This window comes from Sciurus carolinensis, chromosome 3 (genome assembly GCF_902686445.1).
Source record: "Sciurus carolinensis chromosome 3, mSciCar1.2, whole genome shotgun sequence".
Lineage (NCBI taxonomy): Eukaryota > Metazoa > Chordata > Mammalia > Rodentia > Sciuridae > Sciurus > Sciurus carolinensis.
The window spans coordinates 115,099,882-115,123,130 of NC_062215.1; the positions used below are offsets into that span (position 1 = coordinate 115,099,882).

The window sequence follows — 23,249 nt, forward strand, 5'->3', positions numbered from 1 at the left end:
TGTTATATTGGCATGCTCTTTCTCTGTCTCTGTCTCTCTCTCTCTCTCTCCCTCTCTCTCTCTCTCTCTCTCTCTCCCTCCCTCTCTCTCTCTCTCTCTCTCTCTCTCTCTCTCCCTCACTCTCCCCCGCCCCCCTCCTCTGTGTATAGAAAGAAAAGAAGTGAATGGGTAAGGTATATATGACATTCCTCTACCTAATATTTGCTAACATGGCAAAGATCTTGATTTAGTTCTGTCTTCCTATCATGGCAGCTAGAAAGGAAATTCAGGTCCAAGTACCGAAGACAGAAGCTGCCCAGGTGAAGTGACTCAGACGGTCCACACACAGTTTACCAGAAACCGCATGAGAGTGCACCATCTGTTCTTTCTGTTCTAGAGATCAAATCTGAACCTCAAGTACTGGGCAGATGCTGAAAGAATACCATTTCCTCCATCTAATAATAGTTAGCAAATTTCTAAAAGGCTCTTAAATTTTAAAAATCTGTATAAAGTAGCAGTTCATTCGACTTCTCCCTTCTAGTCAAGGTAGAAAACAGGCCTGTGAGTGCCACATTTGCAAGTGAGCAGAAGTGCTAGTGGCAGAGGACACACAGGGCTGCACTCTTCCCTCCTCCAAGTCCCTGTGCTCTTCCTCACCCCATACTGCTGGGAAGGGAAGCTCTGGCTGCCCTGAGAGGCCTGCTGATTACTGAGTGCATTTAAGGCTCTGTGGACAGTTCACTTCATACATTAGACCCATTCACATAGTACACTGTGTAAATAGCCCTAGGAATAGGAATAGATCCTAAGACTAAGCCCTTTTCAGTGCGACTCCTGAAAGAACCACTGTGTCGCCGGATCATGTTTTACTGCTAACCAGTGCAGTGGGTGTTGAGCTGACAGCAAAAGGGATTCCTGACAAGCCATGCTATCCCATTTCACAGCAGAACTCATTCTCTTTCAGCTAATCTTCCTCCACAAATCCAAGTGGACTATACAATTTAATGTGGAAATGAATTTATAAACAAAAACATTGTATGGAAATAATATACTTCATACATTATTAATATAATTTTTGGACATCATATATAAATGTATACATATAAATATATAAATGAAGTATCTGTAAAACTATAGGTTTAAGTTGTATTTTGATTCCCCAGGGAATATAAGACATTTTAGTTTTTAAAAAATAGCAAAACCAATTAGAATCTCACCTATGATTCCTTCAATGCACATTGATTTATAAACTATCTTCCCCAAATGACAATTTTGAAAATACTTTTTAAACCTTGGTACTTAATTTCTTAGTAAGAATACTATAAAAGAAAAGCCAATAATTAAACCAGTTGTGGTGGTACAGACCTATAATCCCAGCTACTCCAGAAGGCTGAGACAGGAGAATCACAGCTTGGAGGCAAGTCTCAGCAATTTCATAACATGAAACCCTATCTCAAAATATCAAGGACTGGGATGTACCTCAGGGTAGAGCACCCTGAGTTCTAAACACAATATTGCCAGAAAAGGAAGAAGGAGGAGGAGGAGGAGGAGGAGGAGGAGGGGGAGGAGGAGGGGGAGGAGGAGGAGGGGAAGGAGGAGGAGGAGAAGAAGAAAAGAGCCAACAGCTTTAGTTTGTAATAAAGGCTGGCATTTATTTTGGAATGCAGTTGTATAAATATTTGGGCTTATGGTAATATAAATACAATTTTCAATTCTAACTTTTGGCTAAAAAAATTATAAGCATTTAAGTGTAAATTAATCTTATATTCTGATATTTTATATTTGAGAAAGAAAATTTTATATTACACCACTTGTCAGGTACTTGGGAATTTTCAGAATAAAATTATTTATGAATCTTCCTAATTTAAATGTAGTAGAGAGAGAACCTGGACAAAGTATTGAAAAAGAATCATGCTTACCTCTCTAGTCACAAAGCATTCGATTGGGTATGTCAGAATGACAGTTATGCCATAGCAAAACCTTCCAAAGGTTACCAGGTCATCACTTCTACAATAATTTTCAAATAAGTCCCCTAGAGCATAATATAAAATGAATTTATTTATTAGATACTAGATTTTTGAGGTACATAACAAATGAGATACTTATTATTATAGGTCAAACTCTATAATCTTCATTTCATTTAATTAAGGGAATAGATTACCGGGTCTAAATGTGTTCGCATTCAGTGATCATATAGCTATTCACCTGTCCCTTTTGATTAGAAATTCAGCACTAATCCTTTTTCTATTATTCTTATTGTTTGTTTTTGGTGGATTTGCTTCAAATTTGTATCAACTTCTGAAAAATACTTTATGCATTGTCTTCTTACATTAGAATCAACTCCCTAAGTTCTTGTGTACTGGCTTTGTAAATTTGCTTCTGGCCTTTGTTTCTGGTAAGTGACTGCATTACAATAAAAAAAAAAAATCTGTTAAAATAAACAAATTTCCCTTTGAAGTGCTATTCTTAGATCAAGAACAATCCTGAAAGGAAGAGTAGCCCAGTACATCTGGGGAGTTGAATTTCCTGCACATGATGCTGTAGGGGTTAATCACAGACTTGGGACCACACCAAGGAATTCTAAACATATATTGCCTTTTATGTCATCTGATGTACCCCAATATAACTGCACTGTTTCCAAACTGAAAATATAGCTGTTTCCCAGAAAGAACATTAAATTTAGTTAGTTCCAGACTACATAATGAACTGTATACCTTGAACAAGTTAGTTCTTACTTAGATCCCATATGTTTGCAGAAATTGATGAAGAAATACAGGAATCTAATTAGGACTGAGAAGTCATGTCAGCCCCAAACACTCAGCCATGTTTATTTCCTGCCTAACATGTTTATTTCCCAAATAACGTGCATTTGGACTCACTTATTTCCCAAGTAGCATGCTTAAATTTGAAAACTACAGTTGCCTTTTTTCAACTGCATGAGCAGATAATTACACCAAAGTCACATATTTCACTACGCTGTTTAAAAAGAAGAAAATGAAACAATATCTTTTTACTCCTTTCATTAAAAAGCTAAATACCCTAAATGAACTGCCTCTTCTGAAGCCTCATTTAAATGACCCCCCCACCCCCATCAAGTAAAACAAACATACATTCCTTTCTAATGTCCTTTTGGGGCAGAACAAGTTTACACCACAAAGCAGCAGTGAGAGGGAACTGCCTGAAAATTGATTGTAAAGGTTTCAGAACTCTGAAAATAAAAAGGACTGAAGTTCCCCTTTCACTAACCTCCACTAATAAATGGGCCCTGCCCCTTTCACTAACCTTCACTAATAAATGGACCCTGCATCTTATCAAAAGTCAAGGAGAACGTCAGGAATAATCCAGAGTTCCTACTGCCTCAGAAGCTGGAGTTTATCTACTCATCAAGGGGAGAAAAACAGCACACAGTTTGTACAAACAAGACCAGATTTGCCTAAGGAGAAATGGCTTGAGGTACCAGGGTCAGCTTATTCCAGCTTGAAATGAAGTATATTTTAGGGGATGACAGCCCAGGGAAAAATAAAGACAACCACCACCACATCGAACACCTGTCAGCTTTGTTACAGAAAGATTTAATTATAGCTGAGCAATTACCACAGATTAAAAAAAAAAAAAATACCAGGAAGGTCTGACTAACAAAAAAAGGTTTATGTTTTACTGAAGAGGCATTTAAAACCCAAGGTCCCAAGCAGACCAGAGCCCTTAGGCCATTCATCTTGACAAACTGGATAGCTATAGTGACACATGCCAATGTTTTGAAATGGTTCTTATCAAGACCTTCAAGGTCACTTTTAACTGCTCTCTATGAGCACACACTGGTATTATATTTTGACTGCATTGGTATCATGTTAATCATTATTTATTAAACCATCTTTTTTCAATTTCTGAGAAATATCTGTGTGCAATCACAGTGACCGGTAACCTCTGTTTAAAACAAGGCAGCCATTCTCCCAAGAACACTCTAGTGTCACAGAAAACTAAGCCCAGAGGAGTTGGAAGTGAAGAGACAGCTTTTAGTGGGTAATGATTGACCAAGATGGAGGAGGCAGGAAAAGAATGGAAAGAAAATGGAACTTGGGTGTCAGAAGATTTGTTCTCTAGTTTGTCACCAACCAGCATAGGCAAGCTACTGCACCTCTTTGTGTCTTAAGAGGAGGTAAAACTAGTTATTCCACTTACCTTCAAAGGGTTGTTTGAAGGTCAAGTGAGATACCAGAACTTCAAAAGCTGTGAAATACATGAATCACAGTGTTTGGTCTGCTGTCAGACTACCCTATGTATTACACTCATTGGAATGTAATGAATGAATGAAAGGCTCAAGGGCCCTGTAAGAGAGGACCACTCAGTTGCTGGGTCTGTGTGGAAACAAGAAAAGAGAAGCAACTTGGGAGGAAGAAAGGAAAGAACTGCTTTTATGGAAAAGATGATGTTTTGTGATTAAGACAAGAATGGAACAATTCAATAAAAATGTCCTACAGGCCAGAAATGAAAAGTCTAGACCAGAATTGAAATGATGAAAACATCCAGAGAATTTGTTAACAGAGAAGCAGGCAACTTGCCTCAACTAATCATCCAGGTGGAGTAGGGGAAGACGGAGGTCAAATTAAAAAAGAAAGAAAAAATATATCAATAAGAAGAAAGAATAACAATAAGAGAATAGTAGGAAGAAAGTTGAGCAAAGGGTGTTCATTGCTGTTAGGTAATTCGGAAAGATCCAGGAGTACCAGAACCCAGAAGATTATTAGCTTTGAGCACCAGGAGGCCTTTGGTAGTTTGGAGTTTGAAGGTTCAGTAGAGTGTGGGAGGACCTGAGCCAGGATTCATGAGCCAGGAATGAAGATGGAAGGAGAAGGTATGGGTTACAGAACAAAGTTTAGCAGTTTAGAGGGAAAAACAGGAAACAGCACAGAGGCAGGAGGGTAAAGCAGAGAATGGTGGAAGACTGATTATTTCAAATGTTAAGAGTGGACAAATTTGTGCTAAAAATTAGTAGAACTGTGGGTATATTGGTACCAATCCACATGAACACCAAAATACCATGGAACTGAATCTCTCATTTTACCTTGGGTGAAGCCAGTGAAAGTCAAGTAGCCACATGTAGCAAAGAGCACACAGATAAATACAGAGACCAAGATGGACATATGGATGATGCGGGACCATTTAGCTACTGTGGCTTCTTCCAAAGAACCATAGACTAAGAAGCAGTTATGGTGGCAAATAAATGCTGTAATACAAAAAAGAAAAAAGGAAGCAAGCATTATTGAAGTAAGCCTGGGGTTTTGTTTGTTTATTTTGAAGTTGAGAGATGAATACTACTTTTGAATGTCAATCAACTGATGTTCAAAATATTATTTTATTAAATATGCAAGAAAACAATTTTTCTAAGGGGATCTAGAAATGAGAAACTTCATTCATATCAGGCTCATATTGTAGCTTCAAGTATTGACATAAACCAGACTATCCAAACTTCTCTCCCACTTTCCTTTTCCTAATGATCCTTCCCATCTAAAGGAAAATCTAAACAACACCATAATTATCAATGCATGACTTCCTTTGCCATCTGGGACACAGAGTTACTTTAGACATCCAGCCAATTCTCAGCACATTGTGTGCAAGTTTTGAAGAAGTCCATAACACTTGCTAGACTTCCAAGTTAAGAAACAAGATAACTATAAGGAGTTTCTGCATGAGAAACAGATTGCTCCAAATTGAAGCAAATTTTAGTAATGTGTGAGAAAAGTTTGAGCCTAGTTTCATATTGGCATAAACTAGATCATATGCTGCTAATAGGAAGTTTAAAACTAAGGATACCAACTGTTCAGGCATAAATATGAAATAGCTCTTTTTCAGGGAATAGGTGACTCATTGGGAAAGGGCCTTTTGAAGCCACGCACTCACCAAAAGACATGACCCCAATAGCCTGAATGGCATTGGGCTTTGCAAATACCCAGGCATCTTCTGTTTTTGGTCTAGAAGAGAATCAGTCAACTTGATAAATTATCTTTAAAAATGTAAACATGAATATATCAAAGATCAAGAAATGGTGTCACAAATAAAAATTAGGAATCTGTAAGCCAAAAATAAATAAGGGACCCCCATGAATCTTATTTAGAAATAAATAAATTTCCTGGGAACATCAATGCTATCTCAACTTCAGTCCTCTAAAATGCGTGTGGAATACTTGTACAGATTCTAGTTTTATGTATGTAAAACATCCACTGGCTATGTAATTTTGTGGATCTGTTTGCTCATTGATTTAGCAACAAGGATTTATTATGTACTCATCAGCTGAGACACTCATTCAGGGAGATATAAAATTAATAAAGCCCCGTTGCTGCCCTTTATTCCCCTCCTTATTTTTCAGGCTCCATCTACCCAAGGTAGATTTAGCTAGCATTGCAATTTCTTGAGAGAGGTGCACATGAACTAGTACTAACTGAGAATGTACTGAATACGTCCTGGAAACTCTGCAATGTCATCTCATTAACTTTTAGAACAACCAGTATCACTCTCATCATTTAACAAATGAGGAAAGTCAACATCTGGGTGGTGACATAACTTGCCAAGCTCACACAGACAGTAAGTGGGGAAGTTGAGGTTAATTTTCTTGGTAAACCTCATTCTCATCAAATATCTCTCCCATGCTGAACATGCTGCCATTGGCTTTAAGTTTTCACCTGCAGTTATATCCCTCAAGAGGGATTTTGGAAATATATACACTTAAATAACTTGAAGCAACCTGTATCATAGCAGAATTAAAATATTCAGTAAGAGCTGGAATTTGCCTACTCGATTAACATTCTCTCATCCCCTGTTGGCAATGATGAATAACACAGGCTCCAAGATCAAATAGATGACCGGTCTCTTCTTTGGACCTCTGCTATTTATTAGCTATGTAACCTTAGACTAGTTACTTGACCTTCCTGTGATTTGATTTCAACATATATAAAATGGGGATAATGGTATAAATAATTCATTGAATTATTGTTTAGATTAGAGAAAATGTGTAAAACTTCCAAAAGAGAGACTATGACAGCACATGTTTAATAAGTGGTCAGTTTTATCATCAGTATTTATTAATAATTTATTATTATCTACAGTTATTCAAGAAAAGGTGGCAAAAAAAGCACTGAGCATGGTGGCAGACACCTACAATTCCAGAGACTTGAGATGCAAGAGGATGGCAAGTTGGAGGCCAGCCTGGGCAACTTAGAGAGACCCTGTCTTAAAAAGAAAAAAAAGCAACAAAAAGTATGAAAGTATAGCCAGCTTCCCTAGGATAATGCATGAAGGTAGAAAAGATGGGCACAGGAAGAATCCTATAAAAAATGAAGGCACTGTGGGGTTTTAAATTAAAAAAAGGAATTCCAATGATTAAAATCCACCTTCCATAATTTTGTTATTCATTCTTTATGTAAAGAAGACTCAAAATAACCCTGTGCGTTTTTCTAAACTTTGTGGGATTTGTGCATGATATCACCTTTCTTTCCACAGAGGAAATGAGCAGTGATGGACCCAAAGGAACTATGAGGAGCAACCACTGCGAGTGAGGCTTCAACGGTGGTGCCTTGACTGGTCCGGATTCCACTTCTTGGAGCGGGAGCTGCTGCCACCTGCTGCCTGCAGGGCTCTCAACTACAGTCAGCGTGAGGGATCCTAGCACGCCTGTCCAATTCCAGAGTTTATGTGGAAAACACATGCATTTTTTTTTATCATCCTTAGAAAATAATTTAGATCAAGGACAAATAACTATTGTGGAAATCTGAAGATTGTATAAATTTCTAGTATGTTCTAAATGATATGCTTTTTTCTGGTAGGGTTTTTGCATGTGAAAAATACTCTTTCTTTTCAGAACAGATTGTAATGGTACCCTGCTTTTAAATCTTCTATTAGTAATGAAAATTTCGGAGTTTGAGTTTCCTTTTTTTCCCTTTCATTCACTTTTTTTCAGGTTCATATGGTTCTTTGAACATATTCCTGGAGCATGCAATAATACCTAAAGATAATTTTGGATTTTCTTTCTTTGTTTTAATGATGGTAATTTTTAAAGATGGGAAGTGCCAAAGAAGATTTTAGAGATAGAAAAATGCATGTTGCCCAAATCTAGAGGAAGAGAAGAGATAATGAATATGATTTTTGAATCATTTATAAGCTAGTAATCTAGGATTGAGTACTAGGAACAACCATTTTCACAGGAAAACACACACACACACACACACACACACACACACACACACACACAGAGGCATATTTTATGTGATTGTTACATAATCACAAACCTGAGTGCTATAAAGCAAGTGTTAAATGCTAAATGCATAAAAATGAAAATATATGGAATACAATATTCAGGGAGAATAGTAAGTTATAGAATAGAATGTAAAAATTATTGCTCAGTAATCATCAATATTTATTTTAAAAACATTGACTGGTACTACATATTGTTGTCAATAATACTATGCTGTGCATAGTAAAGGTATAAAAGCATGAACATGAATGAAGCTAATCTTAGCCCTTAATAGTTATCTCTGGGAAGAGAGAAATGAATCAATTTTAAATATGATCATCTATTGCCCATCAGGATTGGCTGCAAACATAAAAAATGATGTTCTTGCCCAAGTTCCTGCTTCCCAAACTGTAGGTACATATTCAGTATTTTCCACATAAAACCTCTCTTGAAAGGATGGAGATGTAGTCCAGTGGTAGAGGGCTTGCCAAGGAAGTGCAAGGCCCTGGGTTTGATCCCTAGCACTGCAAAAACAAAACCTCTCTACATCTTAACCTAATTTTTAACCTTGAAATTCAATGACTATTCTAGAATAGAAACTAGATACTTCTTGTTTTCTAGTTACTTATTTAATTCATTTAACATTCAACAAATATTTGTTGATCACTATGTGGTAATCATTGTTACAATCACTGGGAATACTGCAAAGAAAAAGATTAAAGAAAGGTAAATTACACATTAACATTTAAAAAATAAATGCTATTGAAAAAAAGGTGAATTATTTTGGTGTATATTTTGCATTGTAGAACAACTCCGCCCACTGACATTTTCTATAATGATGGGCATGTTCTATATGCATGTTGTCCAATATGGTTATCACATGTGGCTACCTTAGCATTTGAAGTTATGGTTAGTATGACTGAGGAATTAATTTTTAATTTTATTTAATCTCATTTAACTTAAATTTGCATAGTCACAAGTGCCTAGTAACTATTGTATAGGAAAGCACAGATATAAAAGGAGTCATGTAGGAAGTCTAATTATCTTCTAATAGCCCAAAGGAATTATAGAAATTACCTAAAGAAGTTTCATTTTTCCTGTAACATAGTTTGTGCATTAATTTTCCACTTACTATTTACCATTTGAACTTTCCACGTGACAACTAGAAGAATGAAGTTGTTGGGTGTAATAATAACTAACAAGTGTATTTTGTTAACTTCTAAAGAACCATGGGTATTTGAGAATTTGTTAAAAAAAAAGAAAGAAAGAAAAAAGGAGGAAACATAATTTGAAGTGTCATTGAGATATAAAGGAAAAGACAGTATGTACATACGAGTCAGACTTAACTATAAAATATGCATGAAATTATTTCATGGTTAAAAGATTAAATTATGGAATAAGTGCTTTAATTTAATTAATTTATTTATTGTTACTGGGGATTGAAACCAGAGGTGCTTTACCATTAAGCCACATCCTTGGTCATTTTAGTTTTTTTATTTTCGGACAGGGTCTTACTAAATTGCTTAGGGCCACACTAAGTTGCTGAAGCTGACCTTGAACTTGCCATCCTCTTGCCCTCTTGAGTTGCTGGGATACAGTCATGTGCCACCATGCCTAGCTAAGTTCTTTATTTTAAAGAATAAGTCACAAGAAGTTACCTTTTAATAAGGAATGATTTTCAGTTGATTATTCAAATTCAACCATATTAATTAACCTAGACTTACCAGGAGTATTTTTTGCACAAAAAGTCAGAAGAAACCCCCAAATAAGAATTTCTATTCGATTTAATTACATCTAGATTATTCTGTTGAAATTCATTTCCCTGAAGAACTGAAATCAGCAGCACTTGCTGGTGTGTGTCTAGAGTTAAAACAGGAGCCAATAGTTCTGAAATTGGCCCATTGAGCTCAGTGTTGTCTAATCTGCAAGTGTGAGTGTTACCTACCAATGAAGGGAAGCTCTTTACCCCCATCTGGCTCCTCCTGCTTCTTTCATTTAAAAAAGTACTTGCTGGGTAAAGACCAAATAGTGATTAATAAAATCAATTAAAAAAACTGAAATAAGAATGAACTTAATTTTCATTGCAAAGAACACATTTTTTTTTTTTTTGGGTGCTGGGGATTTGAACCCAGGGCCTTATGCTTACAAGGCAAGCACTCTACCAACTGAGCTATCTCCCCAGCCCAAGAACACATTTTTTTTTTATATGACTGAGAAATACCATATTAAAAACAGCAGACTATAATAGAAAAAATATGGACTTTGGGCTCAGAGAGACTCAGATTTAAATTTTAACTTTATGATTCATTAGCAGGTGACTTTTGGTGAATTACTTTGTAAGATTGTTCTCAATATTTATAATTCTATTTTATATATTGATGTAAAACCTAAATGAGAAGATGAAGGAAAGAATGTGGTACACATGGATGATCAGTGTTAGATGAGACTCCCTCCCTTTTCGTTGTTCTGTTTTCCTGGCATTACATTAAAGTAATAATGCATATCTAAATCTGGGTGTAAGGATCAGCAAATATGGGGAATGAAAACCTCTTTATGGTATTTATAATCTTTTCTTTAAGAAAGAAGGGACCTCAGGCAATGCAAGATAGCTTATTTTAAAAAAAGAAGGGACTCTGGGAAGTAGAACACGTCTGGTTTCTGTCTATCTCCCTACATACACAATAATTGTACTAGTACAATCATTTTAGAACAACCATTTTAGAACTCTGGAGCCTATTGAAGCTTGAAACTTCCAGAAGAAGCATTAGATGGTAAATTGAGGTTAATTTTAATCAAATTCACTTTTCAGCAACCACCCAACTCCCAAACCCAACCCTCTGGCAGGCAGCCATACACATGTTCTAGGAGGAATTTACCTGTAGCTTGTGGGAGCCAGGGTGGACAAAAAGGCCCCATGTGTTCAGATATGGAGGATCTATGCTCAGTTTTCTGATTGTTGTTTCTGATTACAAAAGTGCAGACAAAAAGGTGGCAAACCATGATTGCTGCATCTCCTCCCACTGTGGCAAGCCACCCCCCGCCAAAGGACTTCCATAGCATTTGAAGAACTAGCACCCACCTCCTCTAAATTTTTATGTGTCAATGAAAAATATAAAGAAAAAAATTATCCAATTACTGGATTATTTATTTATTTTATCTACCTGTTGGTTTGTAGCTGCAATTACTCTATTTCATCAAGATTTTAGACAAGAAATGAAAAAGGCATATATTTTGTGTAAAGGAAAGCTATGCTATTGTGGCAGTTGTTGAGAATGGAAGACATTACAGCCACATAGAGGGAACTCATGATGAGAAAGAGCTGATTTGTTTTACAAAACCCTGCTTCCTCAGAAACACCAGGAAGCTAAGGGGATGCTCCAGAAAAAGAAGAATATAAGAAAAATGGAAGGTCTGAGGTCCTGGATAGAGGTCAGCTGAGGTAAGATAACGGAAGTCCTAGGATGACAATAGGGAGCAAACTGAGACTCCAGTCTGTCTGGAGAGAAGCAGCACAACAGAAGGCTTTGGGAGGGAGGTCTCCAGAAAAAACAAAATAATCAAATTAATAGGTTATCCATAGGTTTGAACATTTGGAAGAGGAGTAACAAAAAAGATCAAATTTAAAAGGTAAACTGGACACCTAGCAAAACTGGTCAAAAATAACACTGAAAGCAAAGTGTTCACTGTAGATAAAAAACTAAAAAGAGAGAGGTAAATAAAAGTATTTAACTTTAAAAGCTGTGGTATATCTCCATGTATTGTAATATGTATAATATGTATATGTAAAAAGGGGAAAGATAGTTTAGGGACTGGCTTATAGCAGTTTGCAGCCTTAGTGTGGCAAATACCTTTAAAAGATTGCTTCCCTTACTGTCCAAAATCTATGCATATACTTGGGTTTTTGTTTCATTTTTGTCTTTGTCTTCTGTTGTTGTTGTTTAGTGCTGGGGATTAAAGCCAGGGCTCTCATATGCTAAGGACAAAGGAGTTTTAGCTTTGAAATACACCCCAGTCAGCCCCTTGTGTTTTTAAAAACCCTTGGTGTGTGTGTTTAGCAGGGTGCTGAAGGTGGAGAAGTTGGGGAAGTTGAATTCATTCTGCGAAATCGACTCAGTTTGGATACTGGGATTCAGGCTCTCATCCTGTTTTGAAATTTGGACTCCTCCTTATCTAAATGCCAGCTGAATAGTAATAAGCCCAGGTAGTAGGAAGCAAGTTCTATCATATGCTTCCAGTCTGCACCCACTCAGGAAAATAAGCTTCACGGTGACTACTCCTGAGCCTTGGAACAGGAGACCTCCTGTGATCAAACGACCTCAGGCCTCTCTCTGGCATATGCCCACACTCTTTCTGGTTAAACAGAGGCTACTTCCACATTATACAGTCCTGACAGAGCCTCCATACTGGTTATAAGTTTTACATGTTAACCTCTTCAATCACACATCTGAGAGTTAAATGCTCTGGATGGCACAATTAGGCTCCAGTTTCCTGTCAGACCGCAGGCTACTCATGACAGGCAGATCTGCCCACTTCCTGCAGCTCTGGCATCAGCTGATAGCTCTCTGCCACTTCCTTGCTCTGGATCGCTTGTATTCTATTCTATAGACAGTTGTAGTTTACATGAACATACAAGTTGACTGGGAAAATTCTCCTTGGGAAACTCTAACATCAAAACTGGTCCATTTTTAAAAAATAAAATTTAAAAAGTTGATTTTGATTTAAAATTTACATAAAACTTCAGGTTGACTTTTTGCCACAATATAATTTTGGTTTTTAAAATATGAATCATGTAAAAAAATCCATAATCATTGAAAATATTTATTTTTTTTGCCTTTGGGAACATCAACCTCTTTTGCGTCTTACTGTCTATCATCTGCTGCTGTTTTTCCTCTATTTTCTCCAATTCCTCTGTTAAGCCTTTAATAATTGTCTTTACCTGTTTACTGTTTTTCAGAGTGATCAGTAGGAATCTGGGTAGGAAGGGGTGGAATTCACTTCTTTAATATAATAAAAATTTGTTAGAATTTTGGATGTTGTTCTTGGTTCTCTGTTGTGTCTTTCCACAAAACAATTAAAATATGATGTGAGTATACATTAAAAATAACTGTAATTTCAGATGTGAGCTCCTGATAATTATTTTCACTGAGGTTCTATTCATGTAGTAACTACTTCATCTTATATACTGTCCTTATATAGTCTTGCCCCTACCAGGCCCTCCAGAAATTCTAAAGTGTCATTTCTAAAACTGGGTGAATTCTCCTTCTTCCCCAACTCCCACCCCAACAAAAGTTACACAATATTAAGATATTATAATATTAAAAATATATTAAAAATATATTTTCCCCATATCTGCTTCCTTTCCTATCCTGGTAAGGAATCTAAAAGATCCTGTCCTCTACATTCATACATCACCCTGCTTACAGCCCTATCCATTGAGAAGCTGGGTATCGTAGACATGCCTATGGTCCCAGCTTACTTGGGAGGCTGAGCAGGAGGATGGTCTGAGTTCAACAATTTGGGGCCAACGTGGACAAAGTAGTGAGACTGCATCTCTTAAAAAATACATTTCAAGACATCTGTTGAAGCTCCATTTCACCATCCGTAAACTGTAAGAGAACCACAGAAAGGGACAGGGGGACATTTTCTTTTCAGCCCCAGAACCTAGAAGAGCTACTGACCCACAGTCATTTACTTAATATATGCTAATTGAACAGACCCTTCCATTTTCTCAACTTGGTGGCAAGTTCTGGACCATCTATTGATCTAGTTGTCTAAGCTGGAAGTCTTGGTGTCACCCATTTTCCCTAGGTAACTCCTACTCCCATGATCCTCTCAATTAGTCACTTAGTCTTAATAATTTCATCATCTTGAAATTACTTGAATAATTCCTTCACTTCATTTCTATCAACCTTGCCTTTTTAATGTTGGAATTGTCTTTTGCCTGGACACTTGCTATGGATAGCCTCCTTCTAGGTTTCTATATTCCTATATATCCTCACCTGTTTTAAGATAAGTCAAATTAAAATGGAGACTTGATTGGCCATTCTTCTGATTAAGAAGTGTCAATGTCCCTTCAACTAAAGAGCAAATCCCAGTTTTTTACCACTACACATAAAGCTTTCCCTTTGTGTTGGTCTCAGCTAACCTTTATAGGTTAATTTCCTTTTATACTCTACCCAAACTTAGCCCAGAATCACCAAATTCTAGTTACTTCTTAAATACAAAAGCTATATAGGGGGTGGTGATGGGTTTGTGGGGCCAGTGGATGCCATGGTTTGAGTGGTCGTGTCCGTTCTAAAATCCATGTTGTGGACTGGGAGTATAGCTCAGTGGTAAAATGTTTGCCTAGTATGCATGAGGCCCTGGGTTTAATCCTCAGTAGTGTTAAACAGATAAATAAGAAAATAAAATAGCTAAAATAAAATCCTTGTTGAAACTTAATCCCCAGTACACCATATTAAGGTGTGGGACTTTTAGGAGGTAAGTAGGCCACAAGAAACCCTCACTTTGTAAAAGAACTTGAAGAAGTATGCTTAGCCATTTTTGCTGTTCCATTCCTTCCACCAGGTCAGAACACAGAGCTTGTCTGCCTAGAGCAAGCAAAGTTCAAGGAACCATCCTGGAGATAGAAGCTCTAAGCAGTCACTGAATGCTGGTGACTTGATCTTGAGCTTAGCCTCTGAAACTGCGAGAAATACATTTCTGTTTTTTATAAATTACCCAGTCTGTGGTATTTTTGTAGGAGCAAAACGAACTAAGACGGTGGGTAAGGACAGCACCATTTTCAGAAGTTTTTCAAAAGTGACGATATAGATATTGATCATTATTATTATTATTATTTTTTTTTTGCAGTGCTGGGGATTGAACCCAGGGCCCTGTGCTTGCCTTGCAACTTACCAACTGAGCTATCTCCCCAGCCCCAACATTGGTCATTATTATAACTAAATAACATGTATTTGAGGAGCAACATAAGAGCAGATAGAGTTCTTAACAAAATTATCAGGGATCCTGGATAGAGGGTATCTGACATAAGAATGAGATAAAAAGAAGTCAGGATGATAGAACTAAACACACTGTCTAGAAAGGAGCAGCGTGAACTTTATTTGTACAGGCTAGCTCCCACAAACAATGGGCAATGTGTTCCTGCTTTCCAAATTCTTCCTAATGTTAGAACCTTGAACTTCTGCCATTACACATAGCACGTTTCTAGGTCTCACACATTTCTGCCAACAGTACCTTCCACCTCACCCTCATTCCCTTTTGATGCAACTAATGCCTATGTATTTTCTTAAATACTAGATCACATATTGTCTTATCCTGATATGTTACCTGCCTACACAGGTTGGGTTAGGGGCCCTTTCTCTGCTTTCATGGCACCAACCAATAATTCTATTACATATTATGTTGAGATTGTCTTTTTATGTCTATTCTATAAACTATAGGGATGTGATGTCAGGGACTGTACTTTCTTTATCTTTGCCATCCAAATATTTAGAAGAGTGACAGTTGTCAGTTGGCGATTTAATAAACTTTTACTGGTTCAAAGAAAAGGCTATTTGATTTTTGCTCTTTGGTTGTAAATTTGTACGAAAGACCAGTTTGACTTCTGACTGGAATAACAGAGAGGTGGTAAGCCTAAGGCAGCCATTTATAAAAATACCTTATGATAAGTGAAGGAGGACTTGACCCTGAGCTACTAAGGCTGCTCCTCTTTGCTTCTCTGATACTTGGGATGACTGGAAGAATCCTCTCTAAGCACACACCATACTGCAGATGTTTTTCCCATGTTCATATAGTCTCAAGTCAAACAAATCTGTGTGATGTTTTGTGTGGGCCTTCTGCCAAGTAGCTAGCTCTAGCAGCATGATCTAAAGTCAAATGATGTTTTATCAAATGAGTTAGCAAATTTTGTCACGATTGGAACTAGACTTAGGAGAATTTTTTTTGACATGGACTTTTTATTGTCTTAAGACAATTTTTGTTGTCTTATTACTTCAAACTTTGATCAGTCAATCCCCAAGTTGGATTGTCTAAATCCAGAAGGCATATGGATTCATTCATATATTCAACTGACCATTCAACAATTCTTTGCTGAATTCTAATTTCATGGTAGGCATTCTGCTGAGTAATAGGTATACAGTGTGAAAAAGCAAATGTGATCTCTGTTCTCATAGTACTTATGGTACATTGAGAAAGATAAAATACACACTATGATCTTCAAAATATATCCATGTTTTATTCTCCATATTCTTTTTCTACTGTTTCAAGAAATATACTAGTTCCTTTCCAATATTCTAAATTTCAACCTTTCAATGCGATTATTCAAAGACAAGCAACTTAACCACAGGTCATGATGTCCAGGTCTGTGATCATCCTGGGTCCAGCCCTTACATTAGAGCCAACTACAACTAATTCTGGGAGTGAGGATGGAAAAACCCTAAAAGAAAAAGTTCTTTCCCTGTCTGTGGTCTTGGACTTCAATGGATATAGGTTAACACTGCTGTGGCCAACTTGACATAGTGAGGAAAATCTTTCAGAAATAAGAACCAAAACAGAAAGCAGAGAAAAGATATGAGCAGCAACAACAACGAACCACACCTGATTTCATTATTTGAGATCCTACATCCAATCATACCTAATGACAAAATTTTACAGTTGAGTCAATAAATTCTCCTTTGTGTCAATGAGTTCATAATTCTCTGGTTGTCATTTGCACAACCCAAAGGGCAATGATTTATATACCATCAAAAATTTCAATGGCCAGAGTTTGGCAGAACTAATAATTTCTTTCCTCAAATGTGTATTTTTTCTCTGCCTTTACTCATATTTTAAATGATCCTTTCTTTAACCCCCTCTAGTTCTTTATATGTAGAATTAAACTGTAGAATTTCAGGGTTAAAGTGGATAAAGGGTAAAAGTAAATTAATATGTACTCAGATCCTCTGGAAAGGCACTCTATATACGTATAAATCCTTGTTAAAAGTGTAGATGCTATTGAAATTATGTTTTAGAATTCCACATTATTGATTAAAATGCTTTTAAAAGAGATGTCATCTGAAGGGAAAATAGTTTTAAGTTTGGAACTGCATGTTATTGTTCCCATTCTGAATGTAAAAAATTGAATATTAATGAGTCAATAAATGAAGGCTTTTGCAATCATAATGCCTCCCACACTAGATAGAAAAATAGGAGAAAAAATAGGAGAAATGTATTACTGCATTTTTATACTTGCACACTTTCTGGAAAGCAATTAAATTTCTTTGCCACCTCAGTTTTTAGAAAGCAAAAGGTTAGAAAACACAATAAAATTGAACATAATTTCCAAAAAGAACTGAAAGTCATTGGACTGTGAGATATTTGAAATCATATCAAAAAGCAGGATTTATGGCCCTATGAGTTATGGAAAAGGAAATTGAATTGTGTTTTATTTTTAAAACACAACCACTAAAAAGGTGTTTCCATAGTAACAAGGTCAATACCAGTGGCCATTACAGACCTTCCTCTTTTCTGATAGCGGGTTTAAAGATCTTTTTCAAATACCACTTTAAAGGCCCTATGAAAAAACTACAGCTTTTCTGATCATTCATCTGAACCAAAAATGAAGAAAACCACACATGGTGTATTGAATTTCTCATGTTTTATGGATTATAAGCATCCATGGCTGCCATATTTTCAGAAAGAATTCTGCTTGACTAGCTACTGTGCCAAACCCTGAACATGGGATTTAATTAGCCTGATCTCGAACAGGGACAAACAGAAGTTGTTTGCAGTAGTATTCAAACAGAAATAAAAGGTGGCATAGTATTTAAAAACATACTCCTTTAACATCTAAATATTGAGATTGTTAAGTAAATAATCTGTTATTAGAAAAATTTGAAAGGCTCAGATAAAATAGGATATCACTGCTTGAGGAAGAAGTTGACCACATTTTATTTATACTGCTGAATTTAAATAGCTCTTAGGCCACTAAATCAATTTATTTAACCCCACCAGGAAATGGACTCCCCTTCCTGTTTCCTCTGTATTAAGCCACACTGTTCATCTGATAGTTATTGTATAGCTCTATGTGAGCTCTTCATAGCAGAGATATTTTACTTCTCTTTATGTTCATGATAGCATCTTACATTTCATTTGTATATAAAAATACTGGAAAATAGTGGAGAATGAATCACGAAAAATAATCACACAACAGTAACTAAAATAACAAAATCTCTGGTTTAATTTTAGCAATGATGTGTCAGTTGATATACTCATGATTTTAATCTCTTTAAGCCAAGAGGCTTTTAATCCCTGTAAGCCTAGATCCTTGCTCACAGAATCAACTGTTAAGTAATGAATTCAATTGCCTGTTCTGTAAGTCAGTTCTGTCAGAATCTCTGCAAGTGGGACCTGGCAATAACAGATTTTAAAGCTATTCAGGGAATTCTAATATGAAGCCAGAGGTGGAAATCACTGATTGACACTGTGCTTCTGGGGCAAAATTGAGGATTTATTTACTTCCTTCCTAATTTAGCTACTTTCCCCCTTTAATATTGCCTCAAAGTACTATGTATACCAAATAGAGGGCTGGGGCTCAGTGGTGGAGTGGTCGCCTAGCATGTGTTAGGCGGTGGCTTCAATCTCCAATACTGGAATAAAAAAAAAAAAAAAATCCAAATATCTAAGACCTCTTGTTATAATATGATTTGCTCCTTAGAATAATTTTTCATAATAAAAAGTTTAAATTACAATACTTTGGTATCATATAATTAAAATTTTAACCCAAATTATTATTTATTATATTCTGTTTAGTGCTTTTTATTGCTATAAATGTAGATTTTGAAAAGCAGAGCTGAATATAGCACAATAGATACTAAATAAATATCAGTAAAATTGAATATATGTTTTTGAACTTTTATAGAGACTTTTCTTGGACTGGTAGTGTCTTTTATCCCATAATCTATCTAGAAAAATTCCATGGTATCTTTTGAGAGTCCCAGATTATATTTTCTCCCTCTAGGAATCTCCCCTAATTCAGACAGATCCTTATGTCTGTCTCATTTCTTTTTCCTCTTTGTTTGTTTGTAAAATAAATCCCTTCTCCATAATTGACTGTGAACAACTTGCAGCAGGTACCGATTTATGCCCCGCTCTGCTCTTTTTCTCTCAGAGAATGGCACCGTAACTGGAAATAATAGACACTCAATAGCATTTCACAACTTCTAACACTAGAGACTCAATTGTGTCCCCTCCAAATTCATACTAAAACTCTGACTCTGAGTGTGATGCATTTGGAAAAGAGAGCTTTGGGAGGTAGTCAGGGTTAGATGTGGCCATGAGTGCTGACCTTCATGATGGCATTAACCTCCTCATTAGCAGAGGCCAAAAAGACCTGTTCTTTCTCTCTGCCATGTGAGAACAGAGAACAGGAAAGGGCTCTCACCAGAATCCAACCACACCAGATTTGTCTCTGCCTTCTGCCTCTGTTTAAGAAACTCATTCCATGGTGTTCTGTTATGGCCTGACCTGACTAACACAACTATGAATTGGATTTGAAGAGAGATTACTATCAATCTGACTGACAGTTACACTTTCTTTCAGTTTTCTAAAAGATAGGTGTTTTATTTTACAAAGCAAAGACCACATTAAATATAATTAAACTAAATATTTAATACTTTCTTCCAAATACACTTGAGAGTTTTTTTTACATTTTTTTCTGGTAAACTAAGAATTTCTTCATAAATATATACAGTTGAAAATAATTTTGCAGAGCAACAATCAATCAATGGGGAAACAAATTACCTTGTGGCCTGCATATCAATTAGAGCTATTCATCAGATGTCCTTTACATTTTTTGTCATAGATCCTACTCATTGAAGACTCAGTGCCCCTTGCACTGCTTCAGACATTATGTCTTAAATTTATTTTACTTTGTCTGGTTTAATGCAGACAAAATATTTAAGGTGTTATGGAAACTCCCTAATGTATTATTTATTTATTCAACAAATACTTATTATGCATTGTAGAAATTCAGCTCTGCTTAAAGACTATTTTAGTTGGTTTCATTCCAGCAAATTCTTGGGACTACAAATGTAAGTTATGTGGTTCTTACCTAGTGAACCTGTTGTTCTAATAAGCAAAGCATAAAATGTGTAGCTTAGTTTAGCAGTATACACACTTGAATTTCAAGGACGAATAACATTTTTAAGATTTGGGAAATCAATAGCAATGTACCAACATTTTACCTGACCAAATAATAACATTTAAAACAAATGCCACTGCCAACAATCACCATTAGTTAATAAATGATGGGGCATTTTATTTAAATATTTTTTATTTTTTGGTACCAGGGATTGAACCCAGGGGTGCTTAACTATTGAGCAATATTACCAGCCATTTTTATTTTTTATTTTTTTTTGTGATAAGGTCTTGCCAAGTTGCTGAAGGCCTTGCTAAATTGCTGAGGTTGGCCTTGAACTTGCGATCCTCCTGCCTCAGTCTTCCAAGTCACTGGGATTACAGGTGTATGCTGCCACATCTGGCTGATGGAGCATTTTAACACAAAATAATTAAAGAATATAACCTTACAAGAGAATAAAGGGCAGTTTTCAAAGCAACTACATTTAATTTAATAGGAAAAAACATTATGTTCTTTATCCTTCTCATTTTGGCTTAGACTGGCAAAACTTTGTTAAAAACAAATCTATGTCAACTTTGCTCCTGTTTTCCATCATTCGAAGTTTCTTTCTTACTCTAATTCTTAAGGCTTGTCACTAAAATTTTCAGTAAATTTGCTTTAACCCCTTCAGTCTTGCAGGGTTCAACTATATAAAGCATGTTTACTTGTCTATACTTATTTTCTCTTAGTTTTTCAAACACTAAAGATAAATGGTATTTCTAATTAAATTTATTTCTGTATTTTCTTCATGTTTCTGATTACTTTATATTTATGCATTGATACTATGTCATCTAAACATCTATGTGAAGGCTATAAATCAAATGTAACAAATGTAACAAGACTTACATGTGTGGGCCCAATGAAACTGCCCTTGTCATTACAATCCCAAGAATTACAACTGTTAAAACTGTAGAAATAAAGGAGATCTGCAAAGGAAAATGTAGAGATTGTTAGTGTAGCATACAGATTATTTATTTAAAATATTGCATCTTTTTCCTTTTTACTTGGGTAAGTTTATGCACAGTTTTTTGTAAGTCTAATTCTTTAGTCATTTGTATTCTTATATGTTAGCATTAATAGCCTCATGCATGTAACTTCTTATCAAATCACAGTTTTAGTCCTTCACCTCCAAATAGATAAGTAAGTACCAAATATGACTATTGTATCTCGCAACATGGCTTTAAACATTTTCAGTGGCTTTCTTCATAAAATATAAAACTGGCACTTTTGGTTTATGAAAGTAAAAGTAAAATAATGATTTCATTTTTCTTCAGGGACCTTTCTCCCTCCCTGTGTTTCTGGGTCTGTTCTGCTTCTTCTGTTTTATCACTATTTTAACTGGTTAAAATATCAATAGCTCTGTGTGTTTATGCTCCGAGCACATTAGGTCTGTGTTTCTATTCTTAACTTTTAATTGGGTAAGCACATTTTAGATTTTTTCGATAGGTAGAAAAATATAAAATTGCTTCTATTTCCTTTCAGTAACATCATTTTCTGTTGTTAATATATAATTGCAAACAAGTTTTTGTTACATGTCCATTGATTTTTTTTTTTTTTTTTTTTTTTTTTTTGACAGTGCTGGGGATTGACACCCAGGGCCTTCACAAGTGCTACGTAAGCACGCTACCACTGAGCTACATCCCTATCCCCTGCCCCTCCACTGATCTTTTAAGGAACAGAGATCAAATAACATGACCAAGTCAACATGGCTAGAAAGTGACAGAGAGTGCATTTAAATGCAAGCAGCCTGACTCCAGGGTTCCTTACATTTTTGCTTTACTCATTGGTAGATTTAGATAGCTAATGTGACACTTTCAAGGGGCATTTAAGGGGAAAATGTTGACGTGGCAAGATGGCAGAATAGAGGGGTCACTCTCCTCTTGGCTCTGTGGCTGAACCAAGAAAAGCAGACAGGTTGCTTTCAACAAGGTGGGTAAATGATCAAGAATTAGGGGGGATGTTACTGGAATTTAATACTGGATACTCAAACAGATCAAGGACTCAGGAGATCTTGTACAATAAAATAAGGGCGAAAGATCCCCAGCCCCACAGCCACAGAGCAGCTGGAGGCACAAGCCAAAACAGTCACTAGGTGAATATAGTAAAGCAATGAAGGAATTAAAGGAAGCCCCATTCTTAAGAAGACTGAGGCATGTTGGGGTCCGGAGAGTTTAAAGATCAGAGACACTGCTCTAAAAAACAGTTAACTGTGCTGCACAGTATCCATGTATGGGAGGGAAGCTGCCATCTCTCTTGGCGGTATGTATGAAGGACAGTTTAAGTAACCATTTTCAGCCATGGTGCAGGGGCTGACAGCTAGGGGAGCCAATTACTGGCAGACCCGAGTCTTGCCTGAAAAACAAGCTGGGCAAATCCAAGCTGTATGACAGAGAGTGTGCCTCTGAGAGAAAATCAATCATGGAGAGAGATTTACACAGGGGAATACTGGTCACAGAAACACAACTTGCTTCTCCCTCCCCTCCAATCCAGCTGCTTGCAGGACTGACTGGGAAAGAAGTGCCTAACCAGGAATTTGAAAGGGTGGAAGTGGGAGAGCTAGAGCTAGAGCTCAGAGTCTGAATCAGAGATCAGGAATCACAGGGTCCACAGGTGAAGTAGTGGACTAAGAACAGGCTCCTAACCACACCAGTGGAACCCAAAGGAAATTACTGGGGTGTCGTCTTACAATGTGGACAGGCAATTGCTGGGCATTGGAGGTACACTGACTTAAAATCTCCAGACCAACTAGCCCACAGGAAAGAGACCTGAACATAACTAAGCCTACACCCTGCCTCCAGGAGCTGCACTTCCAGGATTAACCCTCTCACCCTAGCAACCCCAACCATTCTGAGCGTGGAGCTGGCATCAACCTAACTGCTGAGAAAGGAG

The 23,249-nt window shown here is 36.6% G+C and overlaps 1 protein-coding gene across 3 annotated transcripts in view; it reads right to left on the reverse strand.

Annotated features, from left to right (window-relative positions):
• The window catches only part of Slc38a11 (solute carrier family 38 member 11), a 52,280-nt gene that overhangs the window by 13,137 nt on the left and 15,894 nt on the right, over positions 1-23,249 (reverse strand). For all 3 annotated transcript variants that reach the window (XM_047545528.1, XM_047545527.1, XM_047545529.1), the window contains 4 exons: positions 21,207-21,286; positions 5,878-5,948; positions 5,042-5,203; positions 1,899-2,011 (listed from right to left, as the gene is read on the reverse strand). In XM_047545528.1, the coding sequence (XP_047401484.1) occupies positions 1,899-2,011; positions 5,042-5,203; positions 5,878-5,948; positions 21,207-21,286 (426 nt within the window). The remainder of the gene's footprint in view (positions 1-1,898; positions 2,012-5,041; positions 5,204-5,877; positions 5,949-21,206; positions 21,287-23,249) is intronic.